Source organism: Oncorhynchus mykiss, chromosome 7 (assembly GCF_057628025.1).
Source record: "Oncorhynchus mykiss isolate SJ-2025 chromosome 7, ASM5762802v1, whole genome shotgun sequence".
NCBI lineage: Eukaryota > Metazoa > Chordata > Actinopteri > Salmoniformes > Salmonidae > Oncorhynchus > Oncorhynchus mykiss.
The window spans coordinates 51,326,665-51,351,305 of NC_143028.1; the positions used below are offsets into that span (position 1 = coordinate 51,326,665).

Sequence of the window (24,641 nt, forward strand, 5' to 3'; positions counted from 1 at the left end):
TGGTGCAGCTGAATAACTTTTTGAGGATCCATGCCAAATCTTTTCAGTCTCCTGAGGGGAATAGATTTTGTTGTGCCCTTTTCACGACTGTCTTGGTGTGCTTGGACCATGTTAGTTTGTTGGTGATGTGGACACCAAGGAACTTGAAGCTCTCAACCTGATCCACTGCAACCCCATCGATGAGAATGGGGGCGTGCTCGGTCCTCTTTTTCCTGTCGTCCACAATCATCTCCTTTGTCTTGAATAGGCATACAACGCTGTGTTTACACAGGTAGCCCAATTCTGGTCTGGAGCGCAGAGCTGGCACAACCCATCCTGGCTGGATGTTCACCCTAGCCCCTGCAACTGCGGGATGCTGGCACAGGACGTACTGGGCTGTGATGGCGCAACGGAGACAAATTGCGCAGAGCCGGCGCAGGATATCCTGGGCCGAGAAGGCGCACTGGAGGTCTGGAGCATAGAGCTGGCACAATCCGTCCTGGCTGAATGCCCACTCTAGCACGGCAAATGCGGGGAGCTGGTACAGAGCGCACCGGGCTGTGGATGCGTACCGGAGACACAGTACATGTACCCGCAACGCATGGTGCCTGAAGGGTCACACGCTCCTCAAAGTGACTGTCTTGCTCCAGACTCCAACCCCTCCAAACTCTTTCGTCCCTCTCCACTGCCAACCACTCCTCGCTCAAATGGTCCAAGAACTCCTCCTCGGTCTCGGACTCACCCCTCAGCACCGACGCTGCTTGGTCCATTTGTGGTGGGATCTTCTGCAAGCTTTGTGATGTTGTACCTCAGGGTTTACAAACTCTGTTACAGGTCTGCTTGGACTGCTCCGCAAGCTTTGTGATGTTGTACCTCAGGGTTTATAAACTCTGTTACAGGTCTGCTTGGACTGCTCCGCAAGCTTTGTGATGTTGTACCTCAGGGTTTATAAACTCTGTTACAGGTCTGCTTAGACTGCTCCGCAAGCTTTGTGATGTTGTACCTCAGGGTTTATAAACTCTGTTACAGGTCTGCTTGGACTGCTCCGCAAGCTTTGTGATGTTGTACCGCAGGGTTTATAAACTCTGTTACAGGTCTGCTTGGACTGCTCCGCAAGCTTTGTGATGTTGTACCTCAGGGTTTATAAACTCTGTTACAGGTCTGCTTGGACTGCTCCGCAAGCTTTGTGATGTTGTACCTCAGGGTTTATAAACTCTGTTACAGGTCTGCTTGGACTGCTCCGCAAGCTTTGTGATGTTGTACCTCAGGGTTTATAAACTCTGTTACAGGTCTGCTTGGACTGCTCCGCAAGCTTTGTGATGTTGTACCTCAGGGTTTATAAACTCTGTTACAGGTCTGCTTGGACTGCTCCGCAAGCTTTGTGATGTTGTACCTCAGGGTTTATAAACTCTGTTACAGGTCTGCTTGGACTGCTCCGCAAGCTTTGTGATGTTGTACCTCAGGGTTTATAAACTCTGTTACAGGTCTGCTTAGACTGCTCCGCAAGCTTTGTGATGTTGTACCTCAGGGTTTATAAACTCTGTTACAGGTCTGCTTGGACTGCTCCGCAAGCTTTGTGATGTTGTACCTCAGGGTTTATAAAGTGTTTTTTTTCCTTCTAAAATGTATGCTTTGGCCTCAACTTCATGTACAGGATGAGTCAACAACATTATTTGGGTATGAGTTAACAGATGAAGGGCTCGATTCAATCTGTTTCGCTGAAGCATTACAGATTGCACCATAGAAATTTAAAGCCAACATATGCAGTGTTTATCGTGAATGCAGTCTCTGCTAATGCGGGAACATTGCCTTTACATCACGTTGTAACGCTGAACCTCCGCAATACAGATTGAATAGAGCCCTTAGAGCTTTTAAAAGTGAGATTTTCACTAGATAGTTTAAATTAAATCATTATTCAACAAGGAAATAAAGTCTCTTCAATGCCTCAACTTACTTCATTATAGGCCCATGGACAGAATTACCAGACTTAATTTTCAAAAGTATTTCTGGAAATACTACAAATACAAAAACGTAACATAGATATGATAAACAATTTGTAGCCCAGTTTCTTTTAAATGTACAATCACACTGACAATAAAATAAACATCAGACCATTACAGTAAAGTGCAAATTTTCTTTTTACTCAGATTTCATTTTACAGCAGAAATTATGTAAAGCATTCAAAGTACATGTTCCACATATAAGGGCAATTCAAAACACTGTGCATGGCCTCAGCAGCAGAAGGTTCTTTTTAAAAACATATTCAACTATTTATTGATGCGTATACATGCACATTATTAAAAAAATCACTTACAAAAGAGGGAAAGAGGTAGAAAGAGAGAGAGAGAAAGAGAGAGAAGGGGCATGAAGAACACAAAATAGGAGGGAACAAAGCTAGGGATGAGAGAGGAAAAGAGAAAGAGAGGGAAAAGTCTAGCTAGCACTATTTAAACATGCAGTGTGATGTTAGCCCATAGCCCGTTATAACTATGGCCTGTATTTCAAAATCTATCTCTTATTTGACCTTTAACCTGTGTGTCAAAGGTCACCTCTGTGCAGCTTGCCCAGGAGCGAGTTCAGCAGGGCGCAGCGTTTTGTTATGTTCAGATAGAAATATGGCATGTAGAACAAACATGCCTCTCTGACATGTAGAATAAGGAATCACGTCAGCTATATTCATAGCATTTCTATCTGCAACGTTCGGCTACTGACTGTGGCCCACTTTCCAGAAGAGGAAGTCAAAGTTGCCTGTGACATAGCTTATGTTTTTCTCTATAAACTGATCTCTACGCTTACTTAAATTTACAGATCCTTATTTAGAAAATGTATATGTTTGTTTATTGCTCTGTGTGTTTCAGTGGAAAGCCTTATCCAGTGTGAATTCACCCCCTTTAAACAGCAGCGCCTCTCTGTGTTTCTGTTAGTGTAGCTGTGATGTGGTTGGAGGGCACAGTTCCAGGCCAGGGTATAAAATGATTAAGCGCATTCAAGAGTTGACTACAGAGTGAAACAGCGATAGGCTGGAGAGCCTTTCCAACATGAATAATTCCTGGGCCATAATGACTATGCCCAGAGTTTTTCCTGGTCAGGAAAACCACTCCGGGCCCTAGAGAGGATATTATTGTCTTCTTTTTGAGGCTCTACATATATTTGAATGTTTGTATTATATATGTTATATGTTGTGTCTCAGGTGTTTGGAAGTGGAAGTCCTTTATAGATGGGATGATGTGTGTGGCACCCATCTCAGGCCAACTCCCTGTGAACAAGACCTCAGGCTGCCACATCTCTGTGGGGTCATCGCCACTGTCATCTTATGAAAGAGGTATAGCCTAATCACAATTGGCTGATTGACACACACACACACGCGCGCACACATGCACACACAGGGCCTACTCCACACCCCCAAGCCATTCTAGAACCCTGAGTTTAAATCTGAGGGAGTTACTGCTCCCTAAGAAAAAAGAAAAGAGAGAGAGTGTGATGTGTGTGCAAGATTGGAGATTGTGAGACGACCGAGTGAGTCGTGTGCATGTCTCTGTCTGTGAGTGTGAAGTTTGCTCCAGCTAAGATATGTTTTTATGTAAGAACGTTGGAAGAACATTACTGCCAGGACTGAACAGATGATAAATAAAGTGAAATGTCATGCAATTTCCATGCAGAAGAATACACTTTATCAATGTTCAAAACAGATATTTGCATCTTGAGAATGACCATACAGCAGTTGAATTCCAGAAAGAGGGTTTCTTGTGCTCTACATCTCACTAAAGACTTAACCCAGGGTATCTATATGAGAGTGTCTAGGCCTACATGTACTGCCATTACTGTAAAATGGGTGTGAATGCGCCATGCAGAATTTAGCCTATAATATATCAACCAGCCCAGTCAGAGATATGGCATAATCTGGCAACCTAACTGAGATCCCAATGAGGATTGAAACGTTGTCAATGTTTCCTTCTCACAAATAAATATATGTAGGGGGCAAATCAGAGCTACGGATTTAAAAAAAAAAAAAATGTAGCAACCCAAATGAACCATGGTAATGTATGCTGGGATCCACTACTCAGTCTCTACCTGGTAGGAGGAGGAAAATACATTATCTGCTTAGAGGACCAAAAGCAGGACTAGTATCAGTCTGTTTCTGCTATAGCCAACTTGTCTTTTAACAATGGAATATTTTGAATGCATAAACACTTAGGTATAGGAAGAACAACCAAAATCACTAACCAATTAGAGTTCAAAATAAGACTGGGTGCCAATCTTTTGTGTAGAATAATCATCACACACAGTTTGGGAAACTATAGAGGGAATGAGTTAACTCGTTTGGAGACATATAGTGGGTTCCTGATATTAGCTTGCACGTTCTGTATATGAGTAGGCACTTTCTAAACCAAACTGGTCATAATCCTCAGTCAAAACAAATCTGTAAGACACTCTAGGGAAGGAAACGCCTCATTGTAACACAGGCCATACTATTGGCAATTACATACTGGGGAATTTGAAGGGGAAAATATCTGTCTGAAGTTAAGAGATGAAAGTTTCAAATCTGCAATTGCATTAACATAAAAGTATATACCACTTAGCAGACACTTTTATCCAATGTAACTTACTCAGTACAGTGAGGGCATACATTTTGAGTATGTGTGTGATCCCTGCAAGAAATTAACCAACAACCTTGCCATTGCCCGCACAACGCTCTTACTAACTGAGCCACAGAGGACCACACTAACAGAAACATCACCCATCACCAGTTTGTTTGGTTTTGACACCTGACACGAACTCATTCTGTGTACACTTTAAAATAATAGATTATGAAGTTCTCCTTGCTTTCCCACTCGTCAGTTGCTTGAGATGACTGTGTACAGTATATTTAATACTTGTATGTTTTACCTCCTGGACCAGGAGTTTTTCCTGAACAAGTGACCACATGGTCAGGAAAAACTCCTGCGCTAATCCTAGGGTCCTAGGGAAAAGTAGAATTCATAATAATTGGCACCACTAGCAAAATGATTTCATTTTTGCTAGCCTGAAATCAAAAGCATGTTGTGTATACATTTAGCTTTCTGCCCTTATTCTTTATATCACTGGTTTTAACATAAGATGTCATCAACGTCATGCTTTAGCAAAATGTTCTTCAATAACACTTTTATCAAACACTTGTAAAGTGAAGTAGTTCAAATCCTCTTACAGTCCATAGCCACAAAAAAATGTATGTTGATTTTCTTGCCTCGTTTCTTTGTCTTATTTTCTCATGCACATAGATCCATGGTTAGTATTTACATTATTTACAAACAATACAATTGTCCTGTATACCCGGGTCTCTATCTGCTCATACTGTTGTTATAGAAGTAAAATTATATATATTCTTAAATACAGTCTTTTCTCATGAAAAAGATCCGGGGTCTCCATATATACCCATACCTCGTCATTTTATGTACAGAGACGCTATATAGTCAAAAATATGGGCTGGGCTAAACTCTATAAGGGCTAATATAGGGACCCATGTCCTAGACAGGGGCTAGCGTATAGTAAGTATAGGGACTTCTCACAGACTATAAGAAGTCAAGGCAATGCAATGTGACACTCTCCTCAAAACCATATGTGGCTTTTTGAAGTTCATGTTAAGAACAAATTGACAGAGACAGATAACCATCTGAACCGAATATGTCACACATTACCACACATTACCACACATTACCACACAATAGGGGGATAAAACTAACTCGGGCTAAAAAGCCATTTTCTTACTGTAAATTAAATGAAAGAAAATAACAAGGTAAATAAGAAAAATGAAACAAATAGATAAATAAAAGCAGAAAACCCAGGTTATTTTCCTTACATAGAGCACATGATAAACACAGGGTAGAGTTAGTCAATGAGGACAGAAGTGAGACACCACTACACATAAATACAAAACAAACAAGTTTGGTTCGCATGCAGGAGCTCACAGCTCAAACACATGCATTAGATTCAACAAACACAGACTCACACATCAGGCTAGCAAAATGCTTCCTCAGAGAATGACTTCATAGACAAGTCAATATAACAAATTAAGACACTGTTATTTACACCTAAACCGCTATCTGTTAATGTTCTTCTTACATTCAAGTGTAGTACTTCTCTTTGGGGGACTGGGTGACTGGTTGACCTGTCTAGCCAGCCAATCAGAGTGTGGTGATCACATTGACTTTGCCAACTGCCATAAAAGCCATGGGAGAAGAGCTAGTGAAAAACAGTGCATGCATACAGGATATGGGAGTGATATTTGGTTTATGTTTTCCTTTCCTAAAATGTATCATATATACAGCAAGTACAACAGGTCCAATATAGATTATGCATGTCAATGCAAATGTTGCCCATATGAGAAAACCAATCATCCCATTCTCCGTATCGAACGCGTTCGATAAAAAATGTGCATCTTCAGCTGCATCCTGATCTTTTTCTCTTGTTCTTTTCTGCTCTTGAAGAAAACATTGATCTATCTGTGAAGAGTGCAAAGATGCCAGGAAGGGTAATGTAGTTTCTTCTCTGTGATCTGGAGGAAGAGGAAAGTAAAGCGAGGCTGTGGCCAGAGCCAGGGCCATATGTTCATCAGAGCAGTCTCCCAGAGCAGTGTACCTGTCTGTTTGGGAAGCGTTTGTCTCAGAGAAACAGAGGGAGGAGAGAGAGGAGAGTTGTCTCTGTGTTGTCTCAGTGATATAGTTGCCATGTATCCCTCCTCATTCTCCTGTTTGAGTGTTAGCAGTCTGTTTGTAGAAGAGGAGTGTGGACTGTGAAGTAGTCCCATTGTGAGATTGGTATGAGGAGAGGGAGGAAAAGAGAATTGCCCCTGTGTGAGACCGAGGGAGGAAGGGACAGGAGGAGAGGGAAGAGAAGAGTGGAGAGGAGCTCACAGGATGAGGGGGCTCTGTGTTGGACTGGGTCGTGGGCTCTCAGGACCCCTGGCCTTTCTCTGCTCTCTTGCCCTAGAGGAGAGAAGAGCCCCAGGTCAGACACACACTCACACCACACTGATGGTTGGCACTGGGGACAACAAACAGTTATTTTGGTTCACCAGCCACTTTCTGTGTTACAGTTCTCAGATGACTGTAAGATGAGCGGCCTCATACACACACACACACACACACAAGCGCACACCCACCCACTCACGCGGGAAAGCGCGCGCACACACACGCACTTCTCTCCCCCCTCTCCCTCCACAACTACCAAGCCAAAAATAATAGCAGGATACTGGCAGGCCAAACAAGAGAGAAGCCCCTCCCACAGAGGAAGTGATGTCATTCAAAGCATGCCCCAGTCCCTGGAAGTAAAGCAGAAGGACCTGCCCCCTCTCTCTGTCAGTCATGCAGAAATACCAGCATCATTCAGCAATATCCAGAGAGAGAAAGAGAGAGGAACAGAGAGGGAGAGAGAGAAAGAGAGAGAAAGAGAGAGAAAGAGAGAGGAAGAGAGAGAAAGAGAGAGAAAGAGAGAGTGAGAGAGAGAAAGAGGGAGAGAGAGAGAGAAAGAGGGAGAGAGAGAAAGAAAGGGGAACAGAGAGGGAGAGAAAGAGAGAAAGAGAGAGGAAGAGAGAGGGAGAGAGAGAAAGAGGGAGAGAGAGAAAGAGAGAGAGAGAGAAAGAGGGGAACAGAGAGGGAGAGAGAGAAAGAGAGAGGAAGAGAGAGGGAGAGAGAGAAAGAGGGAGAGAAAGAAAGAGGAACAGAGAGAAAGAGAGGGGAAGAGAGAGAAAGAGAGAGGAACAGAGAGGGAGAGAGAGAAAAATAGAGGAAGAGGAACAGAGAGGGAGAGAGAGAAAGAGAGAAAGAGAGAGGAAGAGGAACAGAGAGGGAGAGAGAGAAAGAGAGAGAAAGAGAGAAAGAGAGAGGAAGAGGAACAGAGAGGGAGAGAGAGAAAGAGAGAGAAAGAGAGAGGAAGAGGAACAGAGAGGGAGATAGAGAAAGAGAGAGGAAGAGGAACAGAGGGAGAGAGAGAAAGAGAGAAAAAGCAAAGGGACTAGAGGGACAGATAGAGGTGTTTATGTTTGATGTTTGGACTGACCCAGTGTTCCCTCTCTCCCTCTCAAGAGAGCTGACATGCAAACAGGCATCAGCCACATGGAGAGAGGGAGCGAGAGAAAAGTGAGAGAGAGAAGGGGCGAAGGAGAGAAAAAGAGAGAGTATGAGGAGAAAGTAAGAAATGAGAGTTAGAAGAGGGGGTAAGAAAAGCCCAAACTGAGTTACTGGTGCTCACTTACCCGCTTGACTGGTCTATGGTCCATCAAGAGGCTTCACAGAAACAGCAAAACAACACCAACTATTAGCACACACACACACTGGGTATGGGGAGGAGGGGTGGGGTTGTCACCACACGGCCATGCTAGAGAGGACAGACATGGTCAACACCTGCATCCTCTCTATCATGGTGATGTAGTGACAGCTGGTCTGGAGCAGAAAGGAGATTGTGTGAATCAGTACCTGTGGCGGCATCTGAGCAGGAACCTCAGGATCTTACGGGCAGCCTGGTTCTGTCTCTTAGTGAGGAGACTGCTGCATGGCGACAACCACACAGCACAGTTAGGGTGTGTGTGCTTGTCTGTTTGTGTGTATATGTCGGTATCAATAAAACGTCACAATAAGGTGCAGAGCTTTCGATTTGCCCGCTGGGGGGCGAGGAGACCCCAGCGCCGCTAAAACCATTGGGCCGGTTTTTTATATGCCGTTTTTAAGGGATTGTTAAATACATGTTATAACTATTTGGTTTTAATATTGTCAGACTTATACAGCAAGTAACTGTCTGCTTTCATGATCAGTACAATGTCAGATACGTGAGGGTAGCCTATCCATTTGGCATGTATACCATGTGTCATTTAGCTTCATCAGAGATTAGGCTTTTGGAAAGAGATTGACAAGTCATTGTCCCGGCAAAGTTGTCAGTCAGACTTCTGTCATCACCACAATAGATGACAAGCAAATCAAACTATATTTGGATATAGCCATCTAGTTTAAGCCCTGAAAGTTAGCTTGTTAGCTAGCCATATTGAAGCGATCTGTTGTTAGCTAGCTAGCCACTTTGACGTTGTCCATCAATCACTGTAACCTATCATGTCTGTCAGCAGCAATCGTGATTGAACACTCTGAAAAACAATGTTGAAAAGGGGATAGTGTTAGCTAGCTTTGCTAGGTAGGTCCACGTTGGTTGGATAAAAAAGTACATTAGGTTTACTTACCACTATGTTTAGCCAACTGTACAACATTTCTACTGGTATCTTGCAAAGTAAACATTATCGAACAATACTTTGACAAATGCACCCTTCTGCTGCTTGACAGGCAGACCCCACAAAGGATGGGAAATTAATTTAAACCACTCATATTTGTCAGGTGTAGTTCACTTTTATGTTATATCACTCAAATATCCAATTAATGGTGGCCAATATAAAGAGATATCCTGGGAATACTCTCATGTATCTGAAATGACATGATCAATGGATGTTCACTGATCATAAAGCATGCAGTTACTTGCTGTATAAGTCTGATGACAGAGATAAATGTGGAATAATCTGAAAATGTGTAGTCCTGACTATGCTCTTCAAGAGGTAATGATATTAAAACCAAATAGTTATAACATGTACTTGTTTAACAATCCCTTAAAAAAGACAAGCGGCGGTGATGGGGGTCTCCTCGCCCTCCAGCAGGCAAATCAAAGGTTCTGCACCGTATTGTGATGTGGTATTGATAATGACCTATGTGCACCTTATTGTGATGTGGTATTGATAATGACCTATGTGCACCTTATTGTGATGTGGTATTGATAATGACCTATGTGCACCTTATTGTGATGTGGTATTGATAATGACCTATGTGCGTGCCATGTGTGTACCTGAGAGAGTGTCTGTAGCTGCGGTAGTATTGCTGGATCAGTACTGCTGCTCGCCGGCTCTGCTGGAACTTCCTCTGTTCGTGGAAACTGCGGAAGCGGCTCTGGATCAAAATGGCTGCCAGCGTCATCCTCTTATAAAGTGCATACTGATAGAGATATTACATTAGACTGGTCAGGGAATTAGTACAAACTTAATGTACATTCAAACAATGTGTTATAGAATAAAGACAGGGAGATTGAGAGAGAGTGCCACACTACCTTCAAGGCTATCCATGACAGCTTGAGAGAGATGGAGAGAGATGGAGAGAGGGAGAAAGAAAGAGAGAGAGTATGAAGGACATATTGTGGACACATCCAGTCATAGTGAACCAGACTAGACATAGAGTAGAAGGTATGTCAGCTGCTGTGTTCTAGTTGTCCTGACTAATGGCTGAGCTGACTGATGCTGATTGGTCATTGGCTTTAGTAGCAGGGCTGATATGATCTGGTTGATCTGGGATTGAGAGTCATACTGTACCTGTTTGTATTTCTTATAGCAGCGCTGGACCACTGCTACTGTTTCTTTACGTTGCTCCTGGATTGGCCGGCCCTAGAGGAAGGAGGAAGGGAAGGGTGAGTTGGCATGGCAACCACAGGGGAGAGACCAGGAGTGGGCATGCGAGCCACAGATGGTTGACCCCAAACGTCACAACACTGGATTCTAGATCGTACAGTTGTTGCAGTGTATCCTTATGAGGGAGAGGGAGAGAGAGAGAGAGAATGCAGTGCAGTTGTTTTTTCTATCCAGGCCATGCTCTGCTTAAACTCCCCATGCAGGGTCAATCACACACACCCAGACAATACTACTCCAGACATCCACTCATTCACCCTTCAACCTGTGGAGCCAGGGACCTGGCAGGGAGAACTTTTAACCCAGAATAAAGTATTCTTCTACTTGACCCGTCTGTTGTATTTTGTAGTGCTTTGAGTGATTTTTGTGTACGACGGCTTTACAAACAGAGTTATTATCAATACCTTGTACTTTCTGAGGGTGTGGTGGGCGTGTCTTGCAGCCTCGTACAGTTCTCTTTGCTCCGCCTCTGTCAGTGTGAGGTGGGCAGGGTTGGTGTCTGGGCCCTCTCCACTGAGTGATGCATGCAGGAAGGAGCTCCAGTCGGCTGGGGAGGGCAGGCCTTGCGGAGCCAGGGGACTTTCCTCATCCTCAGGCCCAGACAGGGGGCTTGGTATGGGGCTTGGGGTGGGCATCTGGGGCCTGGAGTATAGAAACCTGAAGGAAAAGCACCAGAAGCAGTATGAGGGAGAGTGCAGGCAGTAATATACACTACATCGATACAACACCACAGTATCATTAGAGATAGGAGCTTTATGGACTCACCGCTCCACGTCACCAATGTAACTAGCCAACCAGCTGACATCACCGCTGACCCCAACGGTCTCCGGTGGCGACGTCTCAGTCTCCGTGGCAACAAAGCCCTCCTGTTTGATCCTGTCAGGAGTGGCCTCCATGATGTGTTCTGCCAGCATCATCATGTTCATCTGCAACACACACACAAATAAGTGCTTGCACAAAGTAAAAGTGGAGGCTTGAGTGGAGTTATTGGTCAAACTAGCCTAAGCTCCTCCTACCTGCAGGTCTTCACTGTTCTCCTGATAGGTCAGCAGTTCTGGCTCCTCCCCCCTGGTGGATACGCCCCTCTGACGCAGATGATTGGCCAGTCTCTCCTTTCCCAGAATCCTCCTGGCCAAACTCCGCCTCCCAAGAGCCTGCCGCAAGCTATACCTACTGCCACCCCCTGACCCCCCTAACCTGGTCTGCAGAGGTGGGCTGGGGAAGTGGGGATTTGGGGTGTTAGAGCTGGGTCTGGGGGGGTGAGTGTTTAGGGGGCTGAGGTTGGGTAGTTGAGAGCGTGGGGGGTTGACTGGCTGTTGCTGGGCATCAGGGTTGAGTTTGAGTCTCTTGGCTGGTGGTAGGTCTCCCTGGTTGTCTGGTGGCCCCCGGTGTTGGCCCTGCAACTGGGGTTGGCCCTGGTGAGCCCAGCTCTGACTCTGGCTGTGGTTCTGGGTGCTCTGCTGTGGTTCTGTCCTGGTTCTCCTTAGGTCTGGTGAGACAGATCATGATATCACACATGTAACTGCGGCCCTCAGGGTTAAATACCCCAATGTAACCAAGGTAACCTCTCTCACCTGGGTTAGAGCTGGGGGCGGGGCTTTCCCTATGTCCACTGGGCTCTGATTCGCTGCTCCACCTGTCCATCCAGGTGTCATTGGGTGGACTCTGAGTAGGAGGAGTCTGTTGCAGCTGCTCCAGTAGCTCGGCCAAGCGAGTGTGTCCCCGTGAGCGTGCAATACTGAGTGGCAGGCGGCCCAGCGAATCAGGGATGGCCAAAGCTCTGGGGTCCCACTGGTACAGAACCAGCGCTGCTTCTGTATGACCCAGAGCACAGGCCCACATCTATCGGGTGGAGACAAAACACGTCATATACACACAGCATTAAATAAATATAGACAGAACATACATTCACATTACATCACAAACACAATCTCTTACCAGTGGGGTGCAGGAGAAGTGGTCGACATTGAGCGGGTCCACCTCTAATTCCAGATCTATGCTGTCTGCATGCTTAGTGCTGAGGAACAGAGGAGCACATTTAGAACCACATCTTAATGTACCTGTGTGTGTGTGTGTGTGTGTGTGTGTGTGTGTGTGTGTGTGTGTGTGTGTGTGTGTGTGTGTGTGTGTGTGTGTGTGTGTGTGTGTGTGTGTGTGCGCGTGGATTCTCACCGCCAGCGGATGAGAGTCTGTATTAACCCTGCGTATCCCTGAGCTGCGGCCAAGTGCAGCAGGGTCATGCCCCGGGAACTCCGGCTGTGGATCAGCTGATTGGAGGTAACCCAACAGGGACGGGTCATCATCTTCTCACACACCACCACCACACGGCCCTCAAATGAACCCTCGGCTGGGGAGAGCTGGAGAGAGAGGGAGGGGTAAAAGCAATCAATCAATAAAACAATCAAACAATTAACTAGCCACTCAACCAAACAATCAATTAACCAATGCAATGAGTTACCTGGGACTGGTGGTCAGTGCCACCTGCTCCTCCACCTCCCCCCGTGGCTGCCGTGGTTTCGGAGCTCTGATGGTGATTGGTTATCTCAGCCATCCTCTGTTCCATCTGCTCCAGACGCTCCAGAATGGACATCCTGAACTGGGTATCTATGGAAACACAGGAGGGACACACTGGGATTGGATAAAAGTGGGACAGGCAGAGATGACTGGTTGAGGCGAGCTGTATTCATAATGTGTTCATTATCTCTATAGCAGATTCCCATACAATAAGAGAAAACAGAGTTTACAGGGTGAAACATCAAGCTCTCTCTCTACAGAGATAAACCTTAAAAACAAACTAGACCTGGTGGCAATTCAACAATAGTCAATGTTTGTATCTATGTGAGAGAGAACAGGAGTGTGTACTTGCACTGTGTGTGTGTGTGTGTGTGTGCTTGCGCGCGTCTTTGTTCAAATGCTACTGCAGTGTTGCTGCAGTGCAGATTATGTCATCCCCACCTGATGGTCTCTCTTTCTCCCTCTCCATCTCCATCTCCGTCTCTCTATCTCTCTCACTCTCTATCTCTCTCTCTCTCTCTCTCTCTCTCTCTCTTTCTCTCTCTCTCAGGATGCGGCACACACAGAGGAGGAGAAGAGGGTGGGACGACAACTGTGACATAAGAGCTCCTCCCCTTTAACACAACTACTACAGCCAATCAGAATGGAGCATAGCCTGCCAGCTACGCACGACAGAGAGCTCATCTGAATGAACAGAAAAACAAACTCAACATGTTGTGTTAGCTTCCCAAACAAATGCCTTAAGGTCAGTGTGCTAACATGGTCTGTCGTCACCCAGACATATTGGGTTCAATACCAGCTGGTTATACCACCACATTGCGTGGACAAAATTTTAGGGGGAATTTAGAAGTTTCTCTGTTCTATGTCTAGGCGGGTCTGTCTGGATTACTCCGATCTGTGTGGGTGTTGCATCAGTCTGCTGCATGTGGGACCTTGATCTCTCACCAGACACAGAGGAATCATGAATTATACTGACCCTCTTTGACTCTCCAACTGTGTGTGTCTCTGCATGTGTGTATCTACAGACTTGTGTGTCTCAGTCTCCAACCATGTTTGTGTTGCTCACAAGATATGTTTGTATGTGTGTCAGTCTCTTTCCTCCTACAGGGAGCCTATCTGTCTACTCCATAGGCTATACCCCTTTCCTACCCTTCTATGAGGTCCTCTGGGGCACTTCCAGTCACACACACAGCATGTCAGTGACAACAGCATGTCAAGGACAACACAGTACTTGGCGGTGGAGACATGACCACTGCTGACAACATGCTTGTTTCTATGTTTTAGTTTTTTTCAGTCGGGTATTTATGGATGGCGGGAGGTCTGTTTAATTAGAGAAAAGCTTGTTTTCCAGAACTGTTCAATTCTGTTCCAAGTTTTGACCCACTTTCTGCCCCTGTTCCTGCCCATCAGTCTTGGGATTTGTTAAATTGTTATATTTGTTAAAGTAACCAGAATAAAAACTGTGAAACGTCACATTAGGAAATTATTTTCACCAGCCCACAGGCTTTCAACACAACTCACAGCTAGTCTACAACTCGTGGCACTGTCCACTTCTCTTGGTGCTGAAATCAGAATGTGGCACCGCGCTTCATGCAACCTCGTAGCCTACTGTTCAATTCACTCACTTATAGTTTACAAGTTATAATAATAGTTCATTGCCCTAAATGTAGGCCTATGCCTTTGCGAAAAGTTAATAGACTAGGCTATAGAAGTCCCCAAACGGCATATTGAGCTACACGGACAGTGGCTTATTGTAGTCCTTTGTTTGAGGTTGATTTATTCAGAGAGAAATAGAGAGAGAGCGAGACAAAGCGCAAGAGAGAGAGAGAGAGAGAGAGAGAGAGAGAGCAGCTCTTCCACAGCACACGTGTTACTTAGTTACTTAGTCATTGTGCTACCAGGCCAGCCAAGTTACACAACATAATATACAGGGGTTAGCCATTTACACACGTTTTAATACCTGTGCCGCAAGATGAGGGAATTTGACCTGGACTGTGTTGGCTGTGAGCCTTTACAAGGTATATCATCTGTAATGACCAATGAAAGCAATGTAAACACACACAACTAACGACTTTCGAGATGATGCGAGCATGCATAGGCAGACATAGCCTACTATCAACACCACAGTCAGGTAGCCAAAGTGAATAATAGGATAAACTAAAATCCTCTAAATGGCTCCAGTCCAGACTCAACAGCGACCTCCGAGACATTCTGTGGCTCTTGCATTTTCAACACCAATTACGAGGTAAATGCACAAAACACCGACAACAGCTAAAAGTCTATTTTCTATTTCGTTTTCACATAATAGATAAGGCTACTAACCGGAAAGCTCAAATAGTTTCTCTGACGCTCTCTTTGTCCTTCTTCTTCTGTTTTACAGTTCCCTTTTAGTTTGAGGTGTGCGACGCTTGCTACCATGCAACATCAATAGAACAAAGTGGAAGAGGCGAGAGAGAGAGTCTCTACCCTCCCCTCCCATTTCGCGCCGTTTCTCTCCCCTAAAACCGTGAGAGGTGCGTAAACAGGGCAGACGTTCATTCTAATTGCGCCGCAGGGAAACAGACGCCGGAGTTAAATCTAACCATGGGGAGTTCCACGAGCTACCGGTGTCTCGGTCATCATCCGTGGGAGAAAAATAAACGAATCACAAGAGTCAGAGACAGTAGAATAACTTGACTGCCCGCTTTTCAAACAAAGGCACAGTGGAGAGACGAGAGTGAATTCAAGCAGGCGTGAGTAGGCTAATGCAAATATGCCTGGGTAGCCGTACTCTATCATTCTGATATTTGATCTCTTTGGTGCATTGTACAATTTTGGTAGGCTAGTTTATGACAACGAGCCTCAATATGGGGCGACCGACCATCGAAACAGGTTTAAACTAGGCTGCCAAGGCTACGCCTCTCTCTCATTTGGTCAATCTGTCGAGATTATGCTGGGAGCGACTATGCACAGATGGCTGCTCTATTAATCCCACCCCCAGCGCTCTAAAACGCTCTAAAATCTATTGCTATTCCGCTTTGTGCATCTTATGTGAGCGGAACCTGGTGAATACCCATTACGGTTTACATTTAGCTGCAATAAAACAGACCGTCAACCTAACAAAACATTATGCGAGTGTTCTCTTTATGTGGACCGCAGCAGTGCGTCTTTCTGTAGACGCATTGCCGCACTGCCCCTCCCCCATCTCTCTCTCTCTCTCTCTCTCTCTCTGCATTGCGGGCGATAGCACAGGCCACAATAGCGTATCTATCACATAGACTGGAGCGAACGAGATGAAACACACACGCCCCTGAACTATACAGGCATTGAATAATTACAGCACCTTGTTGCACAGACTAGTGTTTGCAAGAGTGAATGTTTGTGTGAGAGGGAAAATTGAGTAGCAAACAAAATGTAACTACTTAGAGGTTCGTACAGTCAGGAAACCTTATTGTCATTCAATCATTGTCAGGATGTTGTACATGGTGAAAAACAACAAAACACACAGCAATCACATAAAACAAGGGTCTTAAGCCTATGACCAACAGGTGTTTAAAAACTTCATTTCAGTTCACATGACAGCAATTATACACCGGCTTATATGTCTGTCCACCACACAAAGGCTCCCTGGAGGCTGCAGTATAAAACATACAGTGCCAGTCAAAAGTTTGGACACACCTACTCATTCCAGATGTTTTCTTTATTTTTACTACTTTCTACATTGTAGATTAATAGAGAAGACATCAAAACTATACAATAACACATATGAATCATGTAGTAACCAAAAGTGTTAAACAAATCAAAATATATTTGAGATTCTTCAAAGTAGCCACCCTTTGCCTTGACAGCTTTGCACACTCTTGGTATTCTCTCAACCAGCTTCATGAGGTAGTCACCTGGAAAGCATTTAAATTAACAGGTGTGCCTTGTTAAGTTAATTTATGGAATGTCTTTCCTTCTTAATGTGTTTGAGCCAATCAGCTGAGTTGTGACAAGGTAGGGGTGGTATACAGAAGATAGCCCTATTTGGTAAAATACCAAGTCTATATTACGTCAAGAACAGCTCAAATAAGAAAAGAGAAACTAATATCCATCATTAATATAAGACATTGAAGGTCAGTCAATCCAGAAAATGCCAAAAAACGTTGAAAGTTTCTTCAAGTGCAGTCACAAAAACCATCAAGCGCTATGATGAAACTGGCTCTCATGAGGACCGCCACAGGAAAGGAAGAGCCAGAGTTACCTCTGCTGCAGAGGATAAGTTCATTGGAGTTACCAGCCTCAGAAATTACAGCCCAAATAAATGCTTCACAGAGTTCAAGTAACAGACGCATCTCAACATCAACTGTTCAGAAGAGACTGTGTGAATCAGGCCTTCATGGTCGAATAGCTGCAAAGAAAACACTACTAAAGGACACAAATAAGAAAAAGAGACTTGCTTGGGCCAAGAAACACAAGCAATGGACATTAGACCAGTGGAAATCTGTCCTTTGGTCTGATGACTCCAAATGTGAGATTTTTGGTTCCAACTGCTGTGTCTTTGTGAGATGCAGAGTAAGTGAACGGATCAAATATTTTTTTTTATATAGCCCTTCTTACATCAGCTGATATATCAAAGTGCTGTACAGAAACCCAGCCTAAAACCCCAAACAGCAAGCAATGCAGGTGTAGAAGCACGGTGGCTAGGAAAAACTCCCTAGAAAGGCCAAAACCTAGGAAGAAACCTAGAAAGGAACCAGGCTATGATGATCTCTGCATGTGTAGTTCCCACCATGATGCATGGAGGAGGAGGTGTTATGGTGTGGCGGTGCTTTGCTGGGGACACTGTCAGTGATTTATTTAGAATTCAAGGCACACTTAACCAGCATGGCTACCACAGCCATCTGGTTTGTGCTTAGTGGGACTATCATTTGTTTTTCAACAGGACAATGACCCAACACATCTCCAGGCTGTGTAAGGACTATTTGACCAAGAAGGAGAGTGATGGAGTGCTGCATCAGATGACCTGGCCTCCACAATCACCCGACCTCAACCCAATTGAGATAGTTTGGCATGAGTTGGACCGCAGAGTGAAGGTAAAGCAGCCAACAAGTGCTCAGCACATGTAGGAACACCTTCAAGACTGTTGGAAAATCATTCCAGGTGAAGCTGGTTGACAGAATGCCAAGAGTGTGGAAAGTTGTCATCAAGGCAAAGGGTGGCTACTTTGAAGAATCTAAAATCTAAAATATATTTTGATTGAACACTTTTAACACATGATTCCATATGTGTTATTTCATAGTTTTTATGTCTTCACTATTATTCTACAATGTAGAAAATAGTAAAAAATAAAGAAAAACCCTTGAATAGGTGTGTCCAAACTTTCGTCTGGTACTGTATTACAGGCTCAAATAAACAAGACCCATCAGGCATAGTGGTAGAATGTCTCGCCTATGGAGAATAATGATTTTTTTTCCAGCCAGTGGCTCTAGTCTAGTGGTGCTGTCCATGGGGCTGAAACAGGCCTCTACATTTTCTGTCATTATGTGGAATCCACACTTTCAGACTCAACACTCACTCAGAGAGAGATTGTAAGAGAGTGTATCTGGTCCCAAAACACCCCTTGTCCCTATTCCTGTCCCCTATGTGACGTGTAAATCCAGGCCCCCATACAACATGGTGGAATCTCCCATCAAACCTATGGCATGATCAGCAACACACCAAAAATGCTATACTACATGCAGGAACCCAAATCTGTAGAAATATATTACATCCCTAGCCGGCTACCACCCGGTTACTCAACTCTGCACCTTATAGGCTGTGGCCCTATATACATACTGTAGACATGGAATCACTGGTCACTTTAATAATTATGACACTGCCTTACTCATCACATAGGTATATACTGTATTCTATTCTACTGTATTTTAGTCAATGCCACTCCGACATTGCTCGTCCTAATATTTATATGTTTCTCCATTCCATTCTTTTACTTGTAGATTTGTGTGTATTGTTAGATACTACAGCACTGTTGGAGCTAGGAAAACAAGCATTTTGCTACACCCACAATAACATCTGCTAAATGTGTCTATGTGACCAATGCAATTTGATTTGATTTAAAACAGTAAATTGTCTGTCACGTTCTGACCTTAGTTCTGTTATTATATCTTTGTTTTAGTATGGTCAGGGTGTGAGTTGGGTGGGCAGTCTATGTTTGTTTTTCTATGTTGGTTTTTGAGTTCGGCCTAGTATGGTTCTCAATCAGAGGCAGCTGTCTATTGTCCCTGATTGAGAATCATACTTAGGTAGCCTGGGTTTCACTTTTGGGTTGTGGGTGTTTGTTTTCCGTGTTTTTGGTTTTGTATATTCACGTCATCGTTTGTTGTTTTGTTCGAGTATTCTATTGTCTTTATTAAAAAACATTATGGACACCTACCACGCTGCGCATTGGTCCTCCGATCCTTCTCGCTACTCCTCCTCAGAAGAGGAGGACGAGATCCCTTACATTGTCTAAACACTCTGTTTCACCCTTGGTACTATTATCTGAGAAGAGGATTCCTCATCACAGCTACATAAGACATCATAACATCTGTCATAGAGTGGCACGTATGCACGTAAAGTGCGCACCAGGGTTTCCGTTAGCTGGTCAGACAGTGCTAGAGCTGCTGTAGCTCCTCAGCTCGATGCTGTTGGAGTGAAATGGGCTTTTATAAGCCCGGTCATTGCGCAACAATTCTATATGCAATCGTGTGTTCAAAATAGTTTTGATGGCCACGATTAAAAAGAGCTACTATTTTTATTTCTCAACTGATAATTGAAGCACGCTTCCTATTCACCATTCAAATGAATACACAAAGGTAGGCAGGCTATCAGCAAGTCCTCTACCACTTTGCAATGTGAGCCGGAGGCAGTATGCATTTTGAAAACATATACTTAATTGTTTGAAACCTGAATGTTTTACTTCAAATTATGAGGAATGTCTTACCTTATAGAAACATGGAGGAAATTATTTTATGCCATTGAAACTAGCATTTCTCTCCTGTTCCATTGGTTTTCATATCAACTTTCTTTTGTTGTCCAGAAGCCAAAGGCACAATCCTGGTCATATTATCAACCCAGCCTAGTTGTCACATCTTTAGAAACGTAGAAAGAGGGGGAATCTAAAAGAGATTTAAAACTCTGTCCCACATGGAACCGCTTGCATCAGGTGCACTGGTTAGAATGGTGTTTTCCTGCAGATTGCATTTTGGCAAATTACATTGTATTGGCTACTTCATTACAGGAGTTGCATGTTCTGTTAAGATGAATGACCATAATCTACATGTGATTTCAGTCATTCTGAGCACTGGGGGTGGACACCCTAGCCAGGATACCAGGGTTAACATCCCTACTCTTATAAGTGCCATGGGATCTTTAGTGACCACAGAGACTCGGGACACCCCTTTTAACGTCCCATCTGAAAGACAGCACCCTACACAGGGCACTGTCCCCAATCACTGCCTTGGCAAATTGGGATATTTTTTGGGGGACCAGAGGAAGAGTGCCTCCAATATCACCTCCAGCAGAATCTGGTTTCCCATCCAGGGACTGACCAGGACCAACCCTGCTTAGCTTCAGAGACAAGCCAGCAGTGGGATGCAGAATGGTATACACTCATGTACGCACATACACACACAAACATTGACTTACCGTCCAGGGACAACCAGTCGTGTTGTGAGGAGGGCAGGGCGGGCAAGTCTCGAGCTTTATACTCAAACACCACAGAGGAAGAGATCACATCCCCACCCATAGCCACCTGCAGCATCACCAAACCTGTTTCATGGGCTAAGACACACACACACACACACACACACACACACACACACACACCCACACACGGGTTGGGATTAGTAATAGAGTGTGTGCATGAGAAAGTAGTTTGCTGAGTGTATGCATGTCTCTATGTGTGTGTGTGTGTGTGTGTGTGTGTGTGTGTGTGTGTGAGTGTGTTACCAGGGCAGTAGCAGCGCAGTACTCCTGGCTGTATGAGAGCAGCTGGGACACTGATGTGGTCAAACAGACAGCTGTACTCCCTGCTGGCCTCCAGCCAGGGACCTGTTATCAACACCTTCACCCCACCCTGAAACAAAGACACAGTCACATGCAGTGATGTTGTGTGTGTGTCAAAGCGTCCAAGGGGATGACGCCACTCTGTATGTTCTCTTTCTTAGTGTCTCCCCAGTCTCAGTCTGACCCTCTTTCCACTGGGCACTGACATCAATGCTGAGCCACAGGCCGTGTGTGTGTCTCAGGTCATTAATGTCTCAGAGGATCTACGTCAGACTCTTACTGCGTACAGACAGACGTTGGCCTTATGAGTTATACGGTTGCTGATAGTTCATGTATACTAGTGTAATCTATACACTACTTCCTATGTCTTTGTAGCTACTTTGGGTGATATATCCATTCAGAAGCTAGGGAATAGGAAGTTGGGCTTCAAGATGTAAGAGGTCAGACGTTAAGGGTTAGGTACTAGTGACTCACCTCTGGGTAAGACCACTCGGGGGAGTAGTCTGTCACCCCAAAAAGCCTCCCCGTCTCTGGCAGCAATCTCAGAGGTCCCTGCTCCACCTCTGAACCCTGAATGGGGGCTGCTCCTGCCTCCTGGCCTTCTCCAACCTCCTCCTGGGGCATCAGAGCAGGGGTGTAGAGTGCACTGCCTCCTGTCCCGGCCACCGCCCCCCCTCCACCCCCCTCAACAGAGATGAAGTCATTGATGAGGTCAGAGAACTGGTTCCCAAACGATGCCTCAAAGCCTTCCAGGCTGATGCCCCCGCCTGCCCCCTCAGCTCCCCCAGCTTCACCTACACCCGGCTGGGGAAGAGTAGAGCTGTACAACCCCCCCTCCATGGCTGCTCCAGCTAGAGACTGAGGACTGTCCACCACTGCGCTGTTAACTCCTGCATCCCTGACCCCGTTACTGAAAATATATTTCTCTCCTATTTCTTGTCCTCCCTCTACTCCCCCACTCTTGGTTGTTGGCTGTAGGTAGTGATCTCCACCTCTCCCAACACCAGTGTTGTTTCTGTAGGCCTCATGCTGTTCCCCAGGATTGAGGAGTAACTCTGCCCTCTTCTGTGTCTCTTTCTCTGGGGACGTCACCTTCCCAGGTCCTCTGGTGCTCAGCTGGTCTTTTCTCATCTCCTGCCCCCTTACAGGAAAGCTACCCAGCCCCACTAGACCCCCCTGGCTGCTTTCCTGACTGTGGCCATGTTGGTCTGGTGAGGGTTGGTGGAGGTATGTGTGAGGGTCTCCATTGGTGCCTGTAGAGTCAGTCTGTGGTATAGTAGATAGGCCCAGATAAGCCTGAGTCTCGCCTGAGTTCTGGCCCGTCTCAGAGGCACAGATCTGGGGCTGGGTGGCCTGGGCGAGGGGGGTCTTAGGGGAGGCCTGCAAGAAGAGACTGGGGGAGTGTTGGTGTATCTGCTGTGCCAAGCTCTGGGCGCAGGCTGATGACATCACAGCACTGAAGTCCATTTGCTCCAGTGTGGTGCTAGGGCTCAGGCCCGTCCCCTCGCCAGCGTACCCGCTCTGATTATCCAGCGGCTGCTCCAGGGGAGTATCTTCGGTCTTGATGTTTACGAGCGTGGCGTTGAATACATAGCCGTTAGCCGTTAGTGACTGTGGAGAGCAGCGGAGCCCCCCCTCACTATTACAGCTACCTTCCTCGGCCTTACCCCCTCCTCCCCCGTATGTTTGGCCCTGCTTGGGGTTGTTGAGGAAGCAGTCTGGGTCAAAGTTCATGCTGGTCTCAAGAAGGTTGACTCCAGAACCTCCGGCATCCAGACTGCTGGAGAGGACCAACTCCCCCCCTTCCTCTGCTAACCCCACCCCCCCAGGGAACTCAAAGCGCTGGGTGTCTGGGGCTACAGCCAGTAGAATCCCAGTGGTGGTGGCGTCATGGGTGGAGCCAATCAGGTGGGCGTGTTCTGTGGTGTACACGGAATCCCCTGTTACTGTGGCAACCTCGGACATGAACACAGCAGCAGAGCTCTGTGATAGGCTGCTGGCCAGGCCGAGGGCAGGACTGTCTGCAGTAATGTCGCTGGTGATTGACAGTGGGGAGCTCTGTGTGGTGTCGGGAACCTCCACCTGATTGGTGGATGTGGAGGAGACTTCCATGCTGCTCTGGGGAAGCAGGGAGGGTTTGGGCAGCCTTCCATTCTTCCTCTCCCCCCCTCCTCTGCTCCTGGCCCCCACTCCAGGACTGGGCTCTGTCTGCCCCTCAGACACATCACTGTTCTGCACCTCTGTCCCAGACCCTGTCCCTGTCCCAGACCCTGTCCCTGTCCCTGTCCCAGTCCCATCCCCTGTCCCTGTCTTTGCTTCTAATTTGGGGGAGATAATGCGGTGTTTGGCTGTGGAGCATTTCTGGTGCAGGCTACTCCCGGCACCTGGGAGAGAGGACAGAGAGATGGAGAGGGAAAGAAGGAGGGGTGAAAAAGACAGAGAGATGGAGAGGGGGAGAAGGACGGGAGGAAAGGACAGAGACAGGGATTGATATACAGTATATCACTGTTATACACTACATAATTTATAATGTCACAAACCATTTACAAGCCACAAAACACAAATACAGAGACAACATCTCGTCACTTCATGTTATCAAGTATTGATCACATAGTTTGAACATTACCACCTGTCAATTTCAGAGGGGAATTAAATCTGTTTTAACAATTAAGTTGAATATATTCTAGTTTACCTGTTCGATCCTTTATGTTTCTCTCATGGCCCTGAGAACATAGAGCACCTGTGTCAAACTCCGGTCCTTGAGGGCAGAGTGTCTGCAGGTTTTCACTCCTCTCTTGTACTTGATTGATAAATGTAGGTAATTGATTAGTTTGGAACCCCTCATCACCTGGCTTTCTAGGTCTTAATTGGACATAGATCTAAAGGAAACAACAAAAGCCAGCAGACAAACGGCCCTCCAGGAATGTAGTTTGACACCAAGGCCTTAGAGCAGGGTTCCCCCCACAATTCCAAAGTATTCTCTAGCATAATATAAAGTATGTATACACCTTGACTTTTTTCACATTTTGTTGTGTTGCAGCCTGAATTCAAAATGGATACATTTTTTCTCTCTCGCCCATCTACCCACAATAACCCATAATGACAAACGTATTGAAAATGAAATACAGAAATATTTAATTTACATACAGTATTCCTGAACTTATTTAGGCTTGCCATAGCAAAGAGGTTGAATACTTATTGTCCCAAGACATTTCAGCTTTGTTAACATTTCTAAAAACATAATTCCACTTTGACATTATGGGGTATTGTGTGTATACCAGTGACAAAAAAACATCAACATTTAATAAGTTTTAAATCCAGGCTGTTACACAACAAAATGTGGAAAAAGTCAAGGGGTGTGAATACTTTCTGAAGGTACTGTATGTGATTGTATACAAATGTACGCAAGGTTTGAAATGATTATGTTTTAGTCAAATATTGGATCTGTTTGGGCTTCTTGATGTCAATATGCAGTCTACAAATGATTTGTAATTATGTTCCTGCCCCCTGACCATCCGCTCAAGAAAAAATTGTAAATCTAGTAGATCCTACCTGCCTTAGAGCAGTGATTCGCAAGCTGTGGGGCGGGTTCCCAAAACTCACTCCAGCTTTCAACATACTCTTGAAAGTTGTAATAATAGAATGCACAAGGTTCAATTTCAAAATTGTGTGGTGCATC

At 45.3% G+C, this 24,641-nt stretch overlaps 1 protein-coding gene across 3 annotated transcripts in view; it reads right to left on the minus strand.

The window, feature by feature from the left end:
* Positions 1–2,099: 2,099 nt before the first annotated feature.
* Positions 2,100–24,641, minus strand: part of camta1b (calmodulin binding transcription activator 1b) — a 124,292-nt gene continuing 101,750 nt past the window's right edge. Inside the window, exons 8-23 of one of the 3 annotated variants that reach the window (XM_036983593.2) lie at positions 21,437–23,346; positions 20,906–21,032; positions 20,603–20,737; positions 12,900–13,045; positions 12,614–12,798; positions 12,380–12,458; positions 12,016–12,283; positions 11,458–11,930; positions 11,207–11,367; positions 10,846–11,098; positions 10,349–10,420; positions 10,090–10,110; positions 9,832–9,977; positions 8,430–8,501; positions 8,210–8,240; positions 2,100–6,941 (exon numbers count right to left, since the gene is read on the minus strand). In XM_036983593.2, coding sequence (XP_036839488.2) covers positions 6,909–6,941; positions 8,210–8,240; positions 8,430–8,501; positions 9,832–9,977; positions 10,090–10,110; positions 10,349–10,420; positions 10,846–11,098; positions 11,207–11,367; positions 11,458–11,930; positions 12,016–12,283; positions 12,380–12,458; positions 12,614–12,798; positions 12,900–13,045; positions 20,603–20,737; positions 20,906–21,032; positions 21,437–23,346 — 4,112 coding nt within the window. In that variant the 3' untranslated portion in view covers positions 2,100–6,908. The remainder of the gene's footprint in view (positions 6,942–8,209; positions 8,241–8,429; positions 8,502–9,831; positions 9,978–10,089; positions 10,111–10,348; positions 10,421–10,845; positions 11,099–11,206; positions 11,368–11,457; positions 11,931–12,015; positions 12,284–12,379; positions 12,459–12,613; positions 12,799–12,899; positions 13,046–20,602; positions 20,738–20,905; positions 21,033–21,436; positions 23,347–24,641) is intronic. The other 2 variants (XM_036983592.2, XM_036983596.2) reach the window with 2 other exon arrangements.